Consider the following 17,462-nt stretch of genomic DNA (forward strand, 5'->3'; position numbering starts at 1 on the left):
CCTGCCATTATCAAATAATTATACAAAATCTCATTTTGTTTTCAAAAGTCAGAGAAACATAAATTCGATGGTCTTGATAATTTAATATAAATTTAAATTCTCCGTCTTTTTCTGATTACATATACAAAATCAACTGGACCCCTTTGGTTAAACTGATTGGACAGTAATGGCTTTGTAACCATTCCCTTTTTCTTTAGTTGACAAGGTAAACATAATTTCAGATATTGTTCAATAATATTTCTACTAATATTATTTTATTAACATCCTTTTTCCATTTCTAACGTTCGTTTATGTCCAGTCTTTTGACTCATTTTATCATCATTATTTATATTTTTGTTCTGATAAGGGCGAATTGAAATTACTGTTCATGTGGCCTATCAATATAAGATAACACTTTTTAATTAAAAATGATAAATTTGGCATATGAGTTTAACATATTCATAAATGACACCGAATCCTTCTCATGATACACTGAATGAATCCTTCTTGAGTCCCCTTATCTCCGACTTATCCATTCTCGATTCTACTTCTGGTATATTATATTTTTTATTAAAAACAATAGCCGTCTTATAACGTTGCTATAAATTAATTAAACTATGCGATTCTAAAACAGCTGCTCTTTGCTGCAGATTTTGGCATCTAGCAACCTGTTAGCACACTAGGTCAAAGTGATTTCAGTTTTATAACTGATATGCATAAAATATATATTCAACCACCATATAATCTAAAGACATTTTAATAAAAAAAGTTAATTTACGCTACCCCTTCGTCAGCAGCAATTAAAATAAAACACACGCCACCATTGGAAGATTAATTTATAAATATATTGAAAAATCATAGTCGCACGCCACTGTGTTGGATGTGATGATAGCCAGGATGACTATGTGTCTATTCTCATATGCATACTACGCATGTGCGCGCTTGCCCGCTCAAGACGAAAATCAAGTGGGCTGTGGAACTTAAACCAAGTGAAATTGTCTACATTCATTTTATTTCATTCATCTGTATTTAGGTGTTCTGCAGGAGGCATCATGGTACGTATTATTATTACACTTTCTAAAACATGCGGCATAACATATTTGGCAAATGCCAAATTAATAATATAATATGCCATGTTAATTAACTCTTTGTATATGAACATTACCAATATCTTCTAGTCGTACAAGTACTCTTAAAATGGTACTTAATGACATGTGGTCATTTGTCGTTTTCTGAACTTGTCTGTAAGTCATTAATGGAGTTCTTAATAATATCTTCAATCATTATATTTTACTTGTAATTCTTATGAACGTCTGCGAAAATCGAGAATGAAACAAAAAACTTCCATTTCAACAAATGAATTGTCCCATCCATTCGTCTATCCTTGTTTCTTCAACGTAATTTTCTTTGCTTCAGTCTCGAGGGTCGTCGATTTTCGACATGGGATTCTCCTTAGCGGAATTACAGTTGATGGACCTGTACGACGAAGCGATTGAATCGGCCAACAGAGAAACACTTAGTAAGAATCTCCGTCCCACACCACCTGAAGAACGGTACAAATTTCCGAAACTGAGCCCAGAACAATTAAAAATGATGTATGAATCATTTGAGGGCAACCCCAGAGACACGGTTGCCAAAAAATATAACTGGTGTCTTCAAAGAAAAGAGATAATTTCTCTGAAGGGGATTCATTGGGTAGAGGACAAAATTATAGATTATTATCTTATGTTGATTATGATACGAGCGTACAAAAAAAATCTTCCAAGTGTTTTTTGTATGAACACGAAATTTTACCAACTGTATGCCAAGAAAGGCTATGAATCAGTGAAAAACTGGACAAAAGATATTGATCTGTTTTCCTTCCAGTTGATATGCATACCAGTCAGGAGAGGAAATCATTGGTTTCTGGTTGTTATTGATTTTATAACAAGAGTTATCAAATCATATGACACTTACAATGGCAGTCATACAAAATACCTGGAAAAAATCAGGGATTACTTGGGATTTGAGAGTTCAGATAAAAAAAAGAAACAATTAAGAACACATCTAATTCCTATGTATAGTTATAATATTGACCGTGCGATATCATGCAGCGACTGCGGCGTAGTTATTTGCTCTGTTGCAGAGTTTATAACCAGAGAGTGCAAAGTTGCTTTTTGCCAAGCTGATTTACCATACCTAAGGCAAAAAATGATTGTAGAAATTTTGACAGGCGATCTTCTAGAATGAAATAGTTCACAACTAAATCAACCTCTCATTAACATGCCGGATCTACATAATAAACCTTATCTGTAGTACATGTTGGTTTTATTTGTACCTCGAATTATTTAAGTTAATATTAAAATGGTAAGATATTAATCAAGATAAATGTATTTTAAAATATAATATATAATAAAATGAATTTTAATACTCACTAATAATAGTTATAATATTAAATATAAGTAATAGAATTGTTCAGTTCTCATGCCTAGTTCTACTAATCAAGTCCATCTTGAGTGTCACTAGGGGTGTTTCTTCATTATATGACTGTATTCTTCAATATTTTATGTCCCAATTCCTTTATCTGACGTTTTCTTCTTAATTTTTTTCGATACAAAAATTCCCTAAAACAAGTTTTCGTTCTAGGAAACTACCAAACAGTTATATAACACCGTCAAATGCAAATGAGACGCTCAGTTTAAAAAACTTTAAACATCCTTTCTTCTCAGTCATTACAACCCATTCTAAATAATTTAAATAAAATATTTTCTTTAGAATTCTGGAAATATTTCAATTACATAATCAACTAATTTAATGTTTAGGATTGTGCGAATAAAATATGGAATATTTTCTATAAAATTATTTTTATGACTAATAAAAAATAGGTGACTTTGTATAACAGATTTTAATCAATAAAAATAATACAAGGACTTCTTAACTTGCCAGGTTAAGAAGTCAAATAACCACAAATTGGTAATAATTGCAAAAAATCATACTAAACTACTGTACAAAAAACAAGTGTTAACCTAAAGTATTCTTAAAATTAACATGTTAAGCAAGATAAATTATTACTCAGTCAAACGACATCTGTAAAAAAGTGTTTTAAAAAGTGTTTTTGAATTTTTTTTATAGACATGTCATGGATTTGAAACCAATAATACAAATACACATATAAAGTATCACAAATAGAGATTTATTAACAGTTAAGGAAATACATAAACAATTATAACACAATGAAAAATGTACAGTGTATTTGTATTTAATAATTTTCCATTTGCGGTTTTAGTCACATCCTTTATTAAAATTAAAAATGATATAATTTTAACAATGTACAGTGTGTAATTAAGGTAAATCTACAGAATGAGCAAAAATTGCAAATATTTATGTGTAAATTTAGACAATATTCGTATTAAAGCATTCATTGGATATTCTATATCGACATGGCATTTTAATAAGTGGATAAGTACGGACGCTACAGAACCACACAAATTTTAGGTGGTATAAGTGCAGGTTCATTTAGGATAACCTACTCGTTTATTGTCAAATTACATAAAAATTTAAAACTCCCATCCATTTTTTTCTATTTGTAAATATATACATATTGAAATATAAAATATTGATTTTTCCAATTTTTGCTCAAGTACTGTGATACATTATAGAAGAATCACTGACCAAATATTATTAGTCCTTGTTCTCTTGATTTATTATTTAATTTAAAAAACTCGTACAAACCGAAAACACAAAAATTAATGAGAATATAAGATCAATAATATTGGTTAATGAAAACTATTCCAATTTCTAAATTGAACGTGGATATAAAAATGAATCGTAAATGATCGTTTATTAACAATTTTACTTTAATGAATCAAATACAATTCTGGATATTTACAATTATACATTTCACATCTGCACAATCACAAACCTGTTTTTTAGTCAATAAATTAAAACAGCCACATTTATTTGAATCATGCCAAATAACTGTAGGTGTCCTTTTGTCCTTCAGTTCGTTCCAGATACTCCTTTTCTATTAGAATATCTATACATTTCTGAAATACAACATCAAATGTTATGATGGTTTTAGTGAGTCGTAACTTTTTACCTTAATTATGTGAACTCTAGGCTTAAATCTAGACGACAGCTGGTTGAGAACTTCAGCTACAAGTTGTTGGTGCTTCAAAACTTTACGCATTTTCATGATTCGCACTATTGCTGCTTGTATCAACAGTTTTCTGTCTTCTTCTATGTGTTTATGGGTGGTCTCCTGTTCCAGTTTCAGTTCAGTTTTCATCGGAATATTTATATTAACCCTGAGCTTTTTACTAGAAATAATACACAATGTTGAAACGTAAAAACCACACAATATTTAATACTAACTTCTTGAAATGTAGATATAAATTTACAGTAGAACTTGGACTAAGATCATTTTCATCATCCTCGCAAGTTATCAGTTTCGCTTTAAGCAATATCTGAATAACTTGTATGAGGAAATCGGTTTTAATTTGAGTATTCTCTTCTAGTTGTGCTATTGTCCAACTTTTTGATACATTAAACTGAAGGAGCACAGCCATTTGAAAAGTGCTAGCTTGCAAAGTGTACCTAAAATGTACCATAAAATTATGACGAGATAATGGACATTGAAAACTGACTTACCTATTTTTAAAACAATTCGTATTCAGTTCTCCTTTCGACATATTATATAACCAATTCAATTTTCTACCGGAATGCTGACCAGAATAGAAATTTGTAAACCTATGTACACTTCGTTCGAGCTATAACAAAAAATATGAATCAAGCGATTTTTTTTAAATTATTTCACAATTACCTCAGACGGCAAACCAAATGTGAACGATTGCTGAAAAGGCCACGATCCAGATGATAATACTTGTATACTGAAATCGATTCCTAACGTTTCATTTGACTTCATTAAGTGATTCCTAAATTGTTCATTTAAGTCTTTGGATACTCCAATATCCTGCAAATACAATGATGCAGGAATAGACATAAACTAATTTTAATTTTCCTTACTTGGAACATTCTTTGCAACTTGGATGTGTATTCGAAACCACAAGCTTGCTTCAGCTTAGAGATCATAGAAGCTTCGGCATCGTCACTGGCCGACATGTGTTGCACAAGTCTCTTGGCCAACATTTTACTATAGAATTTCTGAAACACGTCTTTGTCCTCGATGTACTTAAAAACGACCATCTAAGGAAATAATCACAATTACAACAATGCCTCAGAATAAATACAACGTTGACTTCGTCCATCATAACCACCATTAAATGTCGAATGTGGTATTTTTTGTAAGATAGTACGGGTAATAATAGTTATGATTAGTGGGATGTTCATAGTTGTGTTGATAATTTTAAGTATACATGCCTTATTAGAAAAATCTCAATTATCCGCCGCATACCGACAGCTTCAAACAGATCGTCGACGTTCTGGGTCAGGCTCAGCATGTGTCAGTCCCAATGTACATACATGTATTGTCTCCTTTTTTCTTACTTATAGCAATGGATAATTAAGATTTTCTCATGGCGATATATTAGTAACTTAGGAATAATATTTGAATAGTATCCTCACCACTTGATTAAGTGTATCCTCGAGTTCTGCTTCTTCCGGATTTTTGCTCGACTTTTTGAGGAGCAGATCGCAGTACTTGGCAAGAAGTTCGGGAGACTTACTACTCGAGTTTGCCAGTTTGGTGACCGCATTTGCGTTTATGAAGCGGCCACACGCTTTGTCCAACGCGGCCACGAAACCGCTGTCATTCCCAAACGCGACAAGTACGAGCGCGTTGTACTTCTTGTGCACTTCTAGGATTGTGTTCACATACACCTTAGGATCCTTAAAGGAAATTGAGCTCGTTTTTATTTCAAAGGATGTTTTTCGGATTAAGAGAAATGATTATTTTAACAACCTCGTAGAAACAACATGATATGCGTCAACAAGTAGATAAAAACGAATCAATGGTTTTAAGAAGAATAACGGTAATTTGTACTGTATAAATCTACCTTAGGATAAAACTTTTATTTAACATAAAGTAATTACGTATATTAAAATAACACTTACGTTATTAGCACTGTCACCGCACCGCTCGATGGCGGCCAAACCTTGAGCGGCAATATGCTGCTCGAGCAAAGTCCTTAGCTCGCCCAAACCATCCGGAATTCGCGACACCAACGAATACATGCGACCCAGGTCGGAATCCTTATCCGCATCGAGCAACTGCTGGAACTCCGAATGGAACAACTCCAGATGCTTTTGGATAAGCACTCGTTCGCATGTCTTCGCCAATCTATCCAGTGTTGTCTCGTGGAGGTACATCTGAACGCGACGTTGCTCTTCCAACAGGCGTAATTCAGCCTAGACGTATAAAATTTGTGATATAAAGGAGTGGACGTAATTATATAAGTAACTGCTTACTTTTTTCATGTACTCAGTTATGGGATTCTCTACGAGAAACAGAGTGCTCTCTGAAGTATAGAAACGTTCGGTGTCCTCCAAAAAGACGTTCTCGAAGCTCTCTTTGTACACGCTAAGATTGGGACCTTTAGCGCCCGGTTCCTCCTCATTGAGGCCCAATTCCACATAACAACTGATCACTCCCGACACTAAATGTGTATTGATCGTTTCGCCGTTACGTTCTCTCTCGATCAACTTCAGCACAGCGTTGGTCACCTGAACGAATCAACAAAACCAATTGAAGCTAGTTTAAATTTGAATTGACATGAAATTTTACTTAACATGTTCTTGCTGGTTCAAAGGTAAATCAGATTTAAATGAAAATAAAACAACAGTACCTGTTTATTGAGTTGCTTGAAAAGATGGTCCCTCCAGGTCACCAAAGCAAGCTGGTAGATGTTATAAATACCCTTGCGCCCTTCTTCGCATTCGCGCTTAACCCAATGACGATTTAGGTAGGAGCACACGCCATTCAACACTTTAGAACTGAACTGATACTCCTCCCATTGCACTGTGTAAAATTTGAGTACGTCTTCGTCCATACGATGCATCCCGTCCTTTAATAATTCATTCTTAAAACATTCTTTTTCCTTAACATTCTATAAAGCATTAATAAAAATATTTAATTCCTTGTTCATATGCGTATATATCTAAATGCCTCTCTCTCATCTAGTGGGTGATTTCATAATAAAATTTGAAGTAGTGTTTTACTATTGTATTTTATATTTACTTAATACTAGAAATTGTTTTACTTTTCGTTTAATTTGATGATTGCCTCGGTAAATAGCATAACAAATTTCAATTTTTATTACCAAACCGTTAATAAAAACAAGTTGAAACATAATATGATGTCGCCAAAACGTTTGAAAATTGTAATTTTATTTTAATTGTCAATCTGAAAAAACTTGATGAACTTTAAACAGAGAAAATTGAAAGATAAATTTCTGACAAATATGTAACAATTACAATTTGAAAATCATTTTGATTTATAGTTTGACGTCAATTTAACTAACAAAATTTCAGTGTAAGAAAATTTATTTATAATGCTTAATGAACATTTATTGATATCAGACGTAATTTTGAATACAATTTTTTTTAAAAAACAATATGAGATATGGTAGATTAAAAATGTCGTTTAGATATTTAACTAGTTAATGAAGTTGCAAAATCAGAGAAAATTGTGCAGGGTGAGTTTTAGTACCACAGTATGGGAACAGTAATACCATGAATTTAATCTCCGTGACTGCCCGTATTACTGAAGAAAGAAAAAATACACACTGATTTCTAGTGACGGCCCTAAACAGTTCCTAACAGGCCCCTAACTGTATTTGCAATGACGCAATGACATAAAGGGTGTCTCAGGATCATCCCAAGTAGATTAAATTTGCTCTAATTTTACCACTATAATTTAAGGGAATAATATAAACATGAATTATTGCTGATATTTTTGGATAGTAAATACGTCTCGTATTTTTCCAAGATTTTATGGATTCTATACTGATGTGATTAAGGTAAACATTATCTGTTTAGTACCATAGAAAGTATTAACATAAATTAAAATCAACGCTTATTAAAACAATTTATTTTATTTTCTTAATATTCAATAAACATTTTTTATTTGTATATGTTGGAATGTTAGTCTTGTTTTGTCTATCATGTGATAAAAAATGATTTACTAGAAGTACTACTTTCTGAGGTAGGTGTTATTAATTTCATTTTCATTTAAAATTCTGTAATGTTCTGGTGTGTAAATACATCATGCTACATAGGATAAACATATTTTGATAGTGCAGTTATTATTTATTTTCACTCCGCGTTTTCTTGATTATCTCCTCCAATAATATCCTGAACATACCAAAATGATTAGGCATTTTAAAATAAATTTCTTTTTGAATTTATTCCAATAAGATAAATTCAAAAAAACTTGAAAATGTAATTAACAAGTGCAGTATAGTTCAGTACGTAAGAGTTGGAACATTTTCCAAGAAACCTGTCCAGTCAATCATTTTTGTCACACAATATTCGTTTTCAGGTGTAGTTCTTAAAAATAAATTTGGATTTTGACCATGCAAACAATAAATGTACCCCCTTCACTACATTTAAAACAGTAAGGGAGAACATTAACATATAAATCTAATTACACCACCACTCAAACACACCTTCAGCAAAAATACTTACAGACAATAAAGACACTAGATAGTTCTTTAGAAAATCTTTTAATCGTTTATACAGCTCAAGCCCAACTAGTTGTGCACCACATCCAGCCATATTTTTTTTGTTCTTAGAACTAGAATTTGATGATGCTCTGCCATTGGCTTGATGGACTGAGGTGCAGTAATTATAAACATGAGTGTATAGTTCCATATAGCGAGACTTTGGCATAGCCTGCCAGTTGTATACATGTTGGATTCCAGCGTTTAGGTCACCCCATATCTGGTCCAAGTGTATTTGCTTTAAGCCTCCTGTATTGTTGCCTGTCACCATTTGGCTCCTCGACATTTCCTTCAAGCCACAAATGAAATTGTTCACTAAAATTTTTTTTGGCTGGTAAGTACATGGAAGATCATTGTTTAAGTGTAATTAGGTAAGAAGCTACCTAACTAATAATGGGTATCTGATTAATTTTAATAGTCAAAAATAGAGACTGCCCCGTTTTAGAAAGTTTTTTTCAACGTTATTTTGAAATGTCTTTCACCTTTTGTTTGTAATGAGCTGTAGTCATAACTATTCTATTGTTGTTTTTCACTTACCAATTGTTTTATAACATAACAAAATATTACACCGTATGTACAAATAACTGATATAACGCGATAACTTTATTATTTTATAACGTATGGACTAAATTTAATAATATATTTGTTTCTTAAGTTATCACAAAAATTGACAGATTTGTATAGGGAAGTTAGCCACTTGTTTAATACAGAAAGTTGGCCTGACTGGAAAATTACATAATTAATTTTACAAAATAATTTATTACACAAATCTATAAAATCCATAAACTGCAACAATCACAGTAAATAAAACAGTTGGAATTTTTATCACTCCAATATTTCAATTTAAAATTTATTCTAGCAAAGTTCACACTGTTCATATGGCGGGAAACATAACCTGAATCGACGTAATCCAAGTATCAGCTTCAGTTGGTCAACAAGAATTTCAGTAGTAGTTTATAAATCGCAAATATGGGTATTCTAGGTTTTTCAAAGCTTTTAGCTGATGTGGCACCACATGCTATCAAAGAAATGGAATTAAAACACTATTTTGGTAAGTTACTATGCCAATTAATCTTACAGACCCTATATTGTTCTTTTTCTGTATCACAGTTGAATGTTATTGAATAAATGTAAAGTATAATACGTCTACAAGTAAAACGTCTTTATAATAACTCATTACAGTATTCAAATATTCTGGAATGATTTGACTTGTTGATGCATCGAGAACTTAAATAAGTTAATAGTGTTGCTTTCACTGTTAATATTGACTAGTTTCTTGCATTCTTACCTTTTAACTAACTATAAAAACCATACTGTTGTTTTAACATAAAACTTTAAAATGGGTTAAATAATACAACATAAAAATTATATATTTCATTTGTCTCTTTTGTTCTTAACAATTTTAATTTTTTTTATTGATTTAAATAATAAGTACATATCTGTAGACATCTTTTAAAATTTAATATACATAAGGTTTTATTAAATGCAAATATAATACCATTTATAACTACACAATTTCACAGATTTTGAAATTTTTCATGTACACCGAAAGTTATAATTACATAAAATTCAAAATGTTAATAGCTTTTTAAAGTAGTCTCCCTTTTTAAATATACACCAAAAAGTCAGTTTATGCAAAATATATTCCATATATACTTAATTGTTGAGGAAAGATGTAAACAAATAGATCACCTCATAACTATTGTAGTTGAAACACTATGTATAATTGTATAATTTCCATATATTCTTCAAGCACCAATTGTAGAGAGGATTCGTTAACGAAAATTGATATACTATAAAAGTAAAGAAAGAATTTGTTGCTTAAAATTTAAAAACTATGAAAAAGTTATTCTTAATTAGTAAACTGTTAGTTGGGAAGACGTATAATGGTAATGTTCATATCATTTCTCTACAATTACAAAAAAATTTAACGTGCCTCCATGTTCTCTCATCTGTGTGAATGGAATTTCTAAGCGGGTATTACTTGAAGTCAATATACACTTGTATTTATGTGATAAACAGTTTCAGGAAGCATTCTTTCTAACCAGATTTGTTGCAACAAAAAATTTCTTGTTGGAAATATATGCTCAATAATTAACTTACTTCTGAGCGGATTTGATAGGGTCCATTTTTCTGACATGCTGCCGCTAACTGGATCAGTAGAAGCCCAATTCGCCATTTAGTTAAAAAAAATAATTTTGCAATATGGGAACTAATTCTTTTATACAAATATCTGGAATTCGTAAATTAGAAGTATCTAACTAGCATAAACTAGCCTGATTGGCAAGGTTACTCTCAAACTAAACTCTGATTAAATGTCACCCAAGTACCCAGAAGACTTGATTAAAAAGATTCATGTCCCAAACTATTTTCTATTTAGATGTGCATTATTATGTTTATGTCTTATGTATTTAAACGAAATAATTCTCACTACAAACTACAGATTATAATTAAAATGTAATATAGTTTTATATATTACATTTAAATTTAAGCAAATATAAATATTCCATTTCAATGCAGTATTTTATATGATTCATTTAACAATTAAAATGAATATGATCAGTACGATCCTATTTTTTCATGCCTGGTCCCTCCAGTCCGATGAAATTAATAGATTTTATTTATAATTAGGTCGAAAAGTGGCGATCGACGCTTCTATGTGTCTCTATCAATTTCTCATTGCTGTAAGAAACGAACAAGGCCAAATGGCAACTGCGGACGGTGAAACTACATCACATTTATTGGGAACTTTCTACCGCACAATTCGCCTAATAGAGAACGGAATCAAGCCCGTATACGTTTTCGATGGTAAACCTCCAGATCTCAAGACTGGAGAATTGACTAAAAGAGCCGCCAAAAGGGAAGAAGCTCAGAAGGCCTTGGATAAGGCTACCGAAGCTGGCGATGCAGCAGATATTGATAAGTTTAGCAGACGGTTAGTAAAAGTTACCAAGGCCCACGCAGAGGAATGTAAACAATTGTTGACACTGATGGGCGTACCTTACATCGATGCACCGTGTGAAGCAGAAGCGCAGTGCGCTGCAATGGTGAGTTTTCCATGTGTTCAGCAACTGAAGATTGGATTTACTGTTTTTATATTTAGGTGAAAGCTGGAAAAGTTTTTGCAACGGCCACTGAGGATATGGATGCGCTAACGTTCGGCTCCAATGTTTTATTGAGACATTTAACATTCAGCGAAGCTAGAAAAATGCCCATTCAAGAAATACATTTGGATAAAGTATTAGACGGTTTTAACTTCGACCAAAAACAGGTAACAAGAAAATAAATTATTGTAAAAACCCGTCATTTATTATTCATTTTACTTCACAGTTTATAGATCTCTGCATATTATTGGGTTGCGATTATACAGATAGTATCAGAGGAATTGGACCTAAAAAGGCGTTTGATTTGATGAAAAAACATAAAAATATCGATGATATATTAAAGAACCTTGACAAAGAGAAATATCCTCCCCCAGAAAACTGGAATTTAGATATTGTTAGGAAATTATTCATAGAGCCTGAGGTTACAGATCCTGAGACTATTGAGGTAAACCATTAAATGATCATTAGTTTTGTCATTAAACATTAAATTTTTCAGTTAAAATGGTCTGATCCTGATGAGGAAGGTATGATTAAATTTTTGTGTGGGGAAAAACAGTTCAATGAGGAAAGAGTGAGAAATGGCGTAAAGAAACTTATGAAATCACGAAGTGGAAGTACACAAGGAAGGTTAGATGGTTTCTTTAAGGTTTTGTCCACAACTCCGGCGAAAAGGAAGTCCGAAGATAACAAGAAGAACACTCCTAACAAAAGAGGAAAAACTTCTGGTGGTCGAGGAAGGGGAAGACCGAAATAATATGAATGTTTATTGTGATGTTTATTTTTTTTATACTTCTTTAATACCTATATTCTTTATTATAATGATCTGATGTAAAAACTTACGTATAATATTAAAAAGTAATAAATGTATCACAAGTTTTATTGAGGCAAGGGGAGTTTTTCAACAAGACTTTGTAGAATAGCGTTGTCTCGGGAGACGGAAATTTTTTTGAAATATTCCCTCGTGCGAATCTTAAAAACATTACAGTTAATGTTTGTATTAACAAAAAAATAATTACAATGGGATTAAAAACGAATAAAAATACTTACCATATATTTAATATCTGCATGACCATTTTTTATACTGAGGTTCCACAAATTAATTGCCAAAGTCACCAGATTTTTTGAAGTCAGATCGCCTCTAGTGGCTATTCGTATACATAATTCTACAGCTAGTTGCGACTGTTTTCTGCAAGGTCCGATTTCTTTGAGTTGGTTTAAAATTTCGCCAATTAGAATGGAACACAGGTTATTTATTTCCATAATAAATTTAGGATCCGATCCATACAGTCCGTCATTAGACTCTATTTTGTCAATTTGATATGGATACACCTCTTGAGACACTGTTGACAACATATCTATAACAGAAATATAGATCGATGTTAAAGAGCCATTCTGCTTGTTCCATTCAAATCCTCTGAGTACATTTAAGAGAATTCTGGTCAAGTTCAGAACACCTTTTTCAGGATTGTCAGGAACAACAACCAAAGTGGATAAAAACTGTTTTATGTAGGGCAATAGGAACAATTCAGATTTTCCAGTATCATCTTGCAATTCCGGAATGATACTAAAAGCCGCCTTAAAACAAGCATCCGCTACAAAAAAAAACTGATTAAGGTACATTTCAAGCGGCATCAAAACCTCTTACCTTGTCCTAAGCATTGATTAAACAAGGCAACCCGTCCAGACAATAGATACAATTGTAGTCGTGTTTTTACGCTTACAATAGAAGGAATTGTAATGAAACAATACGCAGCGCAAGCCCTAACGAAATCTCCGGTCTTTCTCGTATGAATCCCTTTTATGATTTGCCTTGTGTTTACTGATAGTGTGTTGACACACTGGACCAACTCGGCAAGCACGACATCGACATTGGAAAAAGCGCCACGTGCTTCTACGTAAAAGCTTAATTGCTGCTCAAAATCTCGGCCATAATCTACTCGTCTGACAATATTACAGAGAATTTCGCCTATTTGTTTGAATTCGTCTTCAGGAGTAAGGGCATTAATCGAATCGTGCAACACACTGCATAAAAACATCAAACCATTAGTTATTACTGGATCATTCGTCTTTACATCGCTATTGGATAGTGTTAAAACACTTTTGCAAACTTCAACTCGTACAGATTCTTGTTGGAATAGATCGATTAAACGTAGAAAATTGTCCTATTATAAAATTTATTATATACATTATTAATATAGAATTTATTGAAATTATATACTAGTTTAATAAGACTTACCATCACTAACAACAATTCAAAATCCTGTATGTGTGCCAAAATTCTTTGTACAATCAATTTAAGTTGATTATAATATTGTTCATAAGCTCTATTTGGCGTTAAGTGATCTATAATGTCACCCAAAACCATATTGACTTCTCGTGTCTTAAAATAATCTTAATATATAACAATATTCAGGTAAATGTTAAACAACTTACCGCAAAATGTTGTACTACGAAAGGCACCCAAGCCTCTGAACACAAAATGTATTCCTCGGGATCTCTGATAGAAGATATCTGCTTCCATACAGTTGTGAGTATTTGCCTTCGTTGTTCGGAAGGCGGAGGATAAACCGTTATACATAATCCCAAAGTTCTCAGGAGCAAATATAAAGGGATTCCGTCATCCCTACATTTACCTATCATATCTAAGAATTGTACGGTTCTTTCACTTATAAAAGATGGCTTGAATCCGGACATTATCGTGTTTATTATAAGAGAACTAAAAATGGAATGTTCTTAAAATTGATGTTTCTATACCAGTTTTCTTTGTTTGACTCTTGAAATTATTACCTATTTCCATATTTGGCTGCTTTATTTAACAAATCGTTTAAAACATTTTCGTTTGCATCGCAAGCAATAGTCGACAAAATATAGTCTAGAGCGGGAGTATACAATGTCATATACGTGCCCATATTAATTTTTTGTAAAACTAACTCCAACGAAACGTTTCTATTGAATAACTGAAACAAATGTTTGTAAGTTCAAATCTAGATCATGGTACCACTGATACGGTGATTCTTACATGACAATACGTGTCCAAAAAACCTATAAAATTATTGTACAAATATGTATTGTTGGCATTAGGACCAGATACACTAAGTCCTACTCTACATAAATAACATCTGGCATACACAGCGACTAAAGGATTTCCTATGCCGTGGATCATATCAGTTATTCGCAATAAAGCTTCTGGAAGTTCACTGAGAAGAACTAGTCAATATCTATATAAACAACATCGTATTAACTTACGTATTTGACATAAAAGTATAAGACTTTAAAAGAGCTAATTCGACGTAAAGCCTTGGCACGAGTTCTCGAATTGAGGCTATTTTATAGAACCAATTCAAACAAGTCTCTTTTGCCGATTCTGGCACCATATCTAGAGTAAAATCTTCAGGCAAAGCCGTTGGTGTTTTAGAGCCAGGCCTAAAATTCAAGTAATCTTCAATGTTTGATTGTATATGTGTAGTTGGAAAAGTCTACTTTTTTCGTGAAATGCAAGTGCTGGTGCAGGTGATAAAGAATGTTATGAATAAAGTTTGTGTAAACCCAGACAGCACATTTCGTCCATAGGATGTTCTAAACAGGATCCCAAAGTCGTTTCGGAATTATTCGGAAATATAGAGTAAGTGGTATATTAGCACCTGGTAAATCTTCAGGCAGACCTATCCATTCTTATCATCGACCTAAATTTCCGCCGCTAGGAACCAATCTAGGCTATCTGGGATTTATAATGGTCCGAATGGTGAACAATTGAATAAAAAATACATAAAGCGAATTGTTAAACATGGAGGAGGATCTATGATTGTATGGACGAGTTTTTCTTGGTACTGCGTACCCAATTCACTGTATAGATCGGTACGTTTATAGAGTCATCCTTAGTAATGTTTTAGAGCCGCATTTGTTTGAAATAATGCCTAAGGTATATCTTTCAACACAACGATCCAAAACACACCCAAAAATCGGTTATGAATTGGTTTTTAATGGAACAGGTCGAAGTAGTGAAGTGACCGACAAAAAGACCCGACCTTAACACTATTGTGAATCTGTGGGAAATTCTTGAATGCAAAATCAGGGGTACTAATATACGAAACAAGGCCGATTTATTTGAAAAATTGTGTGAGGATTGGTATACAATATAACAGAGACAAATTGATAAATTGATTGAATCTATGCCCAAGAGATATGAAGCAGTTCTAAAGCCAAAGGGTACCACGCAAAATGATGATGAAATATGATATGACAATAAAATAAGTCTTTTATTTGTTAAATAATAATAATCAATTATTTTTTAAATAATATAAAAAATAATTGAAGCAAAAATAATAAAATAGCATGCATTTACATTTTATATGTCTTTTGACTAAATGTCTTTTGTTAGGATGTTTTCATTATTTAATTTTAAATTTACAGTATTGAATACTAGAAATTATTATAAGAATATTCATAACAGGACTATTCCAATATTTATTGTCTGTAATTGTAATTAATGTTCTCCCAAAATAAATAAAAAGAATAATATTGTATATTAACTTACTTGAAATATTCTGCCTTTGTTCTTAGTCTTTCATATACAAGTTGTCCAAAAATATCTAGAATATCAGTGATTAATACAAATTTGCTGGGATAAAAGGGCAATACATCTGTGTCTGCAAGTAATTTAGCACACTGAATTGCAATTTTTAGTGCTTTTACTCTTTGCTCTGAATTCCAAGCAATTACCAACTCCTTATTTAATTGCTCTATTCTACCAATATATTCAGACTGAGATAGATCTAATTTCTTCTGTGAGCCCTCTTCAAAATAATCCAATTGTTCAAGTCTGTGTTGGATTTTATCAACTGGTGTACTTTGAGCTTTTACAACAACTAAAATGATTTTTATAATATTACCATAAAGTACAAGAAAATTTGAAATAAATGTACCCTTTTCACCCTCAGATAAAAAACTAGTCACAATTGATATTTTTTCAGAGGTTGTGAATTTAGTTAAAATTGCAGCCTTTCTAGATGACCAAGGCTCCATAATAGTTTTTAGAGAGTCTGTTTTAGATTTATCCACATTGTTTTTTCCCACATTACTATCCTAAAATGTCAAGCATTACACATAATATTGCCTCCCTCATCTTCATACCATTTCTGCAGCCATTTTTGATAATGGATCCATTTCTTGCAGTGCAAACTCTGTTAGTGGATCTAAGCCATTCAGAGCTAGAGAAAGTGGCTCCAATATAGATGCTGGAGTTGACACTGGTGTTGTTCTGCCTGTACTGGGCTGTGACCCAAGTATTCGTCTTGGAATCCTTTCTGTAACCTGTACCATATTATTAATTTATATTTTGTTGTTAAATTTAGTGTACTCACCACAACATTTTTTAAGGGGTGATCGTTAACTAAAAATTTAGGTAGTTGTTTTCCTTTAGTAAAACCGTTTGTATAAAACTGATTCGAGTCTATAAAAGACTTCCTAAAATAGTAATGAATCAATATTAAATAATGGAAATTAATGTGAATCTAAGAATAACCATTCTGTTGAATTTGTTGCCATTGTGTTATAAATTAATGTATTTAATTTTAATGTTAGTCGGTCAACAATAACATAACCTGTCTGACTAACTGTCAGTGTCAATTAATGATAAAATTGGCAACATGGCAAATTTATTTAAAAAAATTTTCTGCAATTAATTCCGTCTGCTTGTTTATATGGGGAATATCGTAACAAACAA

General features: G+C 32.2%; 4 protein-coding genes across 5 annotated transcripts; 2 read left to right on the forward strand and 2 right to left on the reverse strand.

The window, feature by feature from the left end:
- Positions 1 to 896: 896 nt before the first annotated feature.
- Positions 897 to 2,276, forward strand: LOC109605456 (sentrin-specific protease 1). Its single transcript, XM_020022029.2, has 2 exons — positions 897 to 1,034; positions 1,396 to 2,276. Exons 1-2 carry the CDS (start codon positions 912 to 914, stop codon positions 2,206 to 2,208), a joined length of 936 nt encoding a protein of 311 aa, XP_019877588.2. The 5' UTR covers positions 897 to 911; the 3' UTR covers positions 2,209 to 2,276.
- Positions 2,277 to 2,844: 568 nt separating this feature from the next.
- Positions 2,845 to 8,922, reverse strand: LOC109605671 (cullin-1). Its single transcript, XM_020022271.2, has 11 exons — positions 8,602 to 8,922; positions 6,762 to 6,980; positions 6,385 to 6,639; positions 6,031 to 6,324; positions 5,542 to 5,805; positions 4,984 to 5,163; positions 4,781 to 4,930; positions 4,609 to 4,727; positions 4,333 to 4,554; positions 4,058 to 4,277; positions 2,845 to 4,004 (listed from the first exon to the last, which is right to left on the reverse strand). The coding sequence occupies exons 1-11, from the start codon at positions 8,920 to 8,922 to the stop codon at positions 3,924 to 3,926; spliced, it is 2,325 nt and encodes a 774-aa protein (XP_019877830.1). The 3' UTR covers positions 2,845 to 3,923.
- Positions 8,829 to 12,607, forward strand: LOC109605683 (flap endonuclease 1). 2 transcript variants are annotated; one of them, XM_020022280.2, is made up of 6 exons: positions 8,829 to 8,970; positions 9,496 to 9,687; positions 11,268 to 11,683; positions 11,740 to 11,907; positions 11,967 to 12,185; positions 12,237 to 12,607. In XM_020022280.2, the coding sequence occupies exons 2-6, from the start codon at positions 9,606 to 9,608 to the stop codon at positions 12,492 to 12,494; spliced, it is 1,143 nt and encodes a 380-aa protein (XP_019877839.1). In that variant the 5' UTR covers positions 8,829 to 8,970; positions 9,496 to 9,605; the 3' UTR covers positions 12,495 to 12,607. The 2 variants fall into 2 exon arrangements, with proteins under 2 accessions (XP_019877839.1, XP_049817964.1); XM_049962007.1 differs by lacking the exon at positions 8,829 to 8,970 and adding an exon at positions 9,363 to 9,436.
- On the reverse strand, positions 12,499 to 17,341 carry LOC109605662 (VPS35 endosomal protein-sorting factor-like). Its single transcript, XM_020022260.2, has 13 exons — positions 17,262 to 17,341; positions 17,101 to 17,203; positions 16,871 to 17,050; positions 16,663 to 16,822; positions 16,275 to 16,605; positions 14,987 to 15,163; positions 14,760 to 14,937; positions 14,528 to 14,697; positions 14,174 to 14,456; positions 13,977 to 14,120; positions 13,386 to 13,902; positions 12,788 to 13,332; positions 12,499 to 12,709 (listed from the first exon to the last, which is right to left on the reverse strand). Exons 1-13 carry the CDS (start codon positions 17,282 to 17,284, stop codon positions 12,617 to 12,619), a joined length of 2,904 nt encoding a protein of 967 aa, XP_019877819.1. The 5' UTR covers positions 17,285 to 17,341; the 3' UTR covers positions 12,499 to 12,616.
- Positions 17,342 to 17,462: the final 121 nt, after the last annotated feature.

This window comes from Aethina tumida, chromosome 1 (genome assembly GCF_024364675.1).
Source record: "Aethina tumida isolate Nest 87 chromosome 1, icAetTumi1.1, whole genome shotgun sequence".
NCBI lineage: Eukaryota > Metazoa > Arthropoda > Insecta > Coleoptera > Nitidulidae > Aethina > Aethina tumida.

Excerpts from the sequence above, each read along its gene's own strand:
- LOC109605456 (XM_020022029.2), top strand. The coding sequence starts at position 912 with ATGTGCGCGCTTGCCCGCTCAAGACGAAAATCAAGTGGGCTGTGGAAC. Across the intron at positions 1,035-1,395 it reads GTTCTGCAGGAGGCATCATG|TCTCGAGGGTCGTCGATTTT; the intron begins GTACGTATTATT and ends TCTTTGCTTCAG.
- LOC109605671 (XM_020022271.2), bottom strand. The coding sequence starts at position 8,922 with ATGTCGAGGAGCCAAATGGTGACAGGCAACAATACAGGAGGCTTAAAG. Across the intron at positions 6,325-6,384 it reads TAACTGAGTACATGAAAAAA|GCTGAATTACGCCTGTTGGA; the intron begins GTAAGCAGTTAC and ends TTATACGTCTAG. Across the intron at positions 4,555-4,608 it reads ACGAATTGTTTTAAAAATAG|GTACACTTTGCAAGCTAGCA; the intron begins GTAAGTCAGTTT and ends GGTACATTTTAG.
- LOC109605683 (XM_020022280.2), top strand. The coding sequence starts at position 9,606 with ATGGGTATTCTAGGTTTTTCAAAGCTTTTAGCTGATGTGGCACCACAT. Across the intron at positions 11,908-11,966 it reads TTAACTTCGACCAAAAACAG|TTTATAGATCTCTGCATATT; the intron begins GTAACAAGAAAA and ends TTTACTTCACAG. Across the intron at positions 12,186-12,236 it reads CAGATCCTGAGACTATTGAG|TTAAAATGGTCTGATCCTGA; the intron begins GTAAACCATTAA and ends TAAATTTTTCAG.
- LOC109605662 (XM_020022260.2), bottom strand. The coding sequence starts at position 17,284 with ATGGCAACAAATTCAACAGAATG. Across the intron at positions 17,204-17,261 it reads GCAACAAATTCAACAGAATG|GAAGTCTTTTATAGACTCGA; the intron begins GTTATTCTTAGA and ends TTACTATTTTAG. Across the intron at positions 15,164-16,274 it reads ACAAAGGCAGAATATTTCAA|GCCTGGCTCTAAAACACCAA; the intron begins GTAAGTTAATAT and ends CTTGAATTTTAG.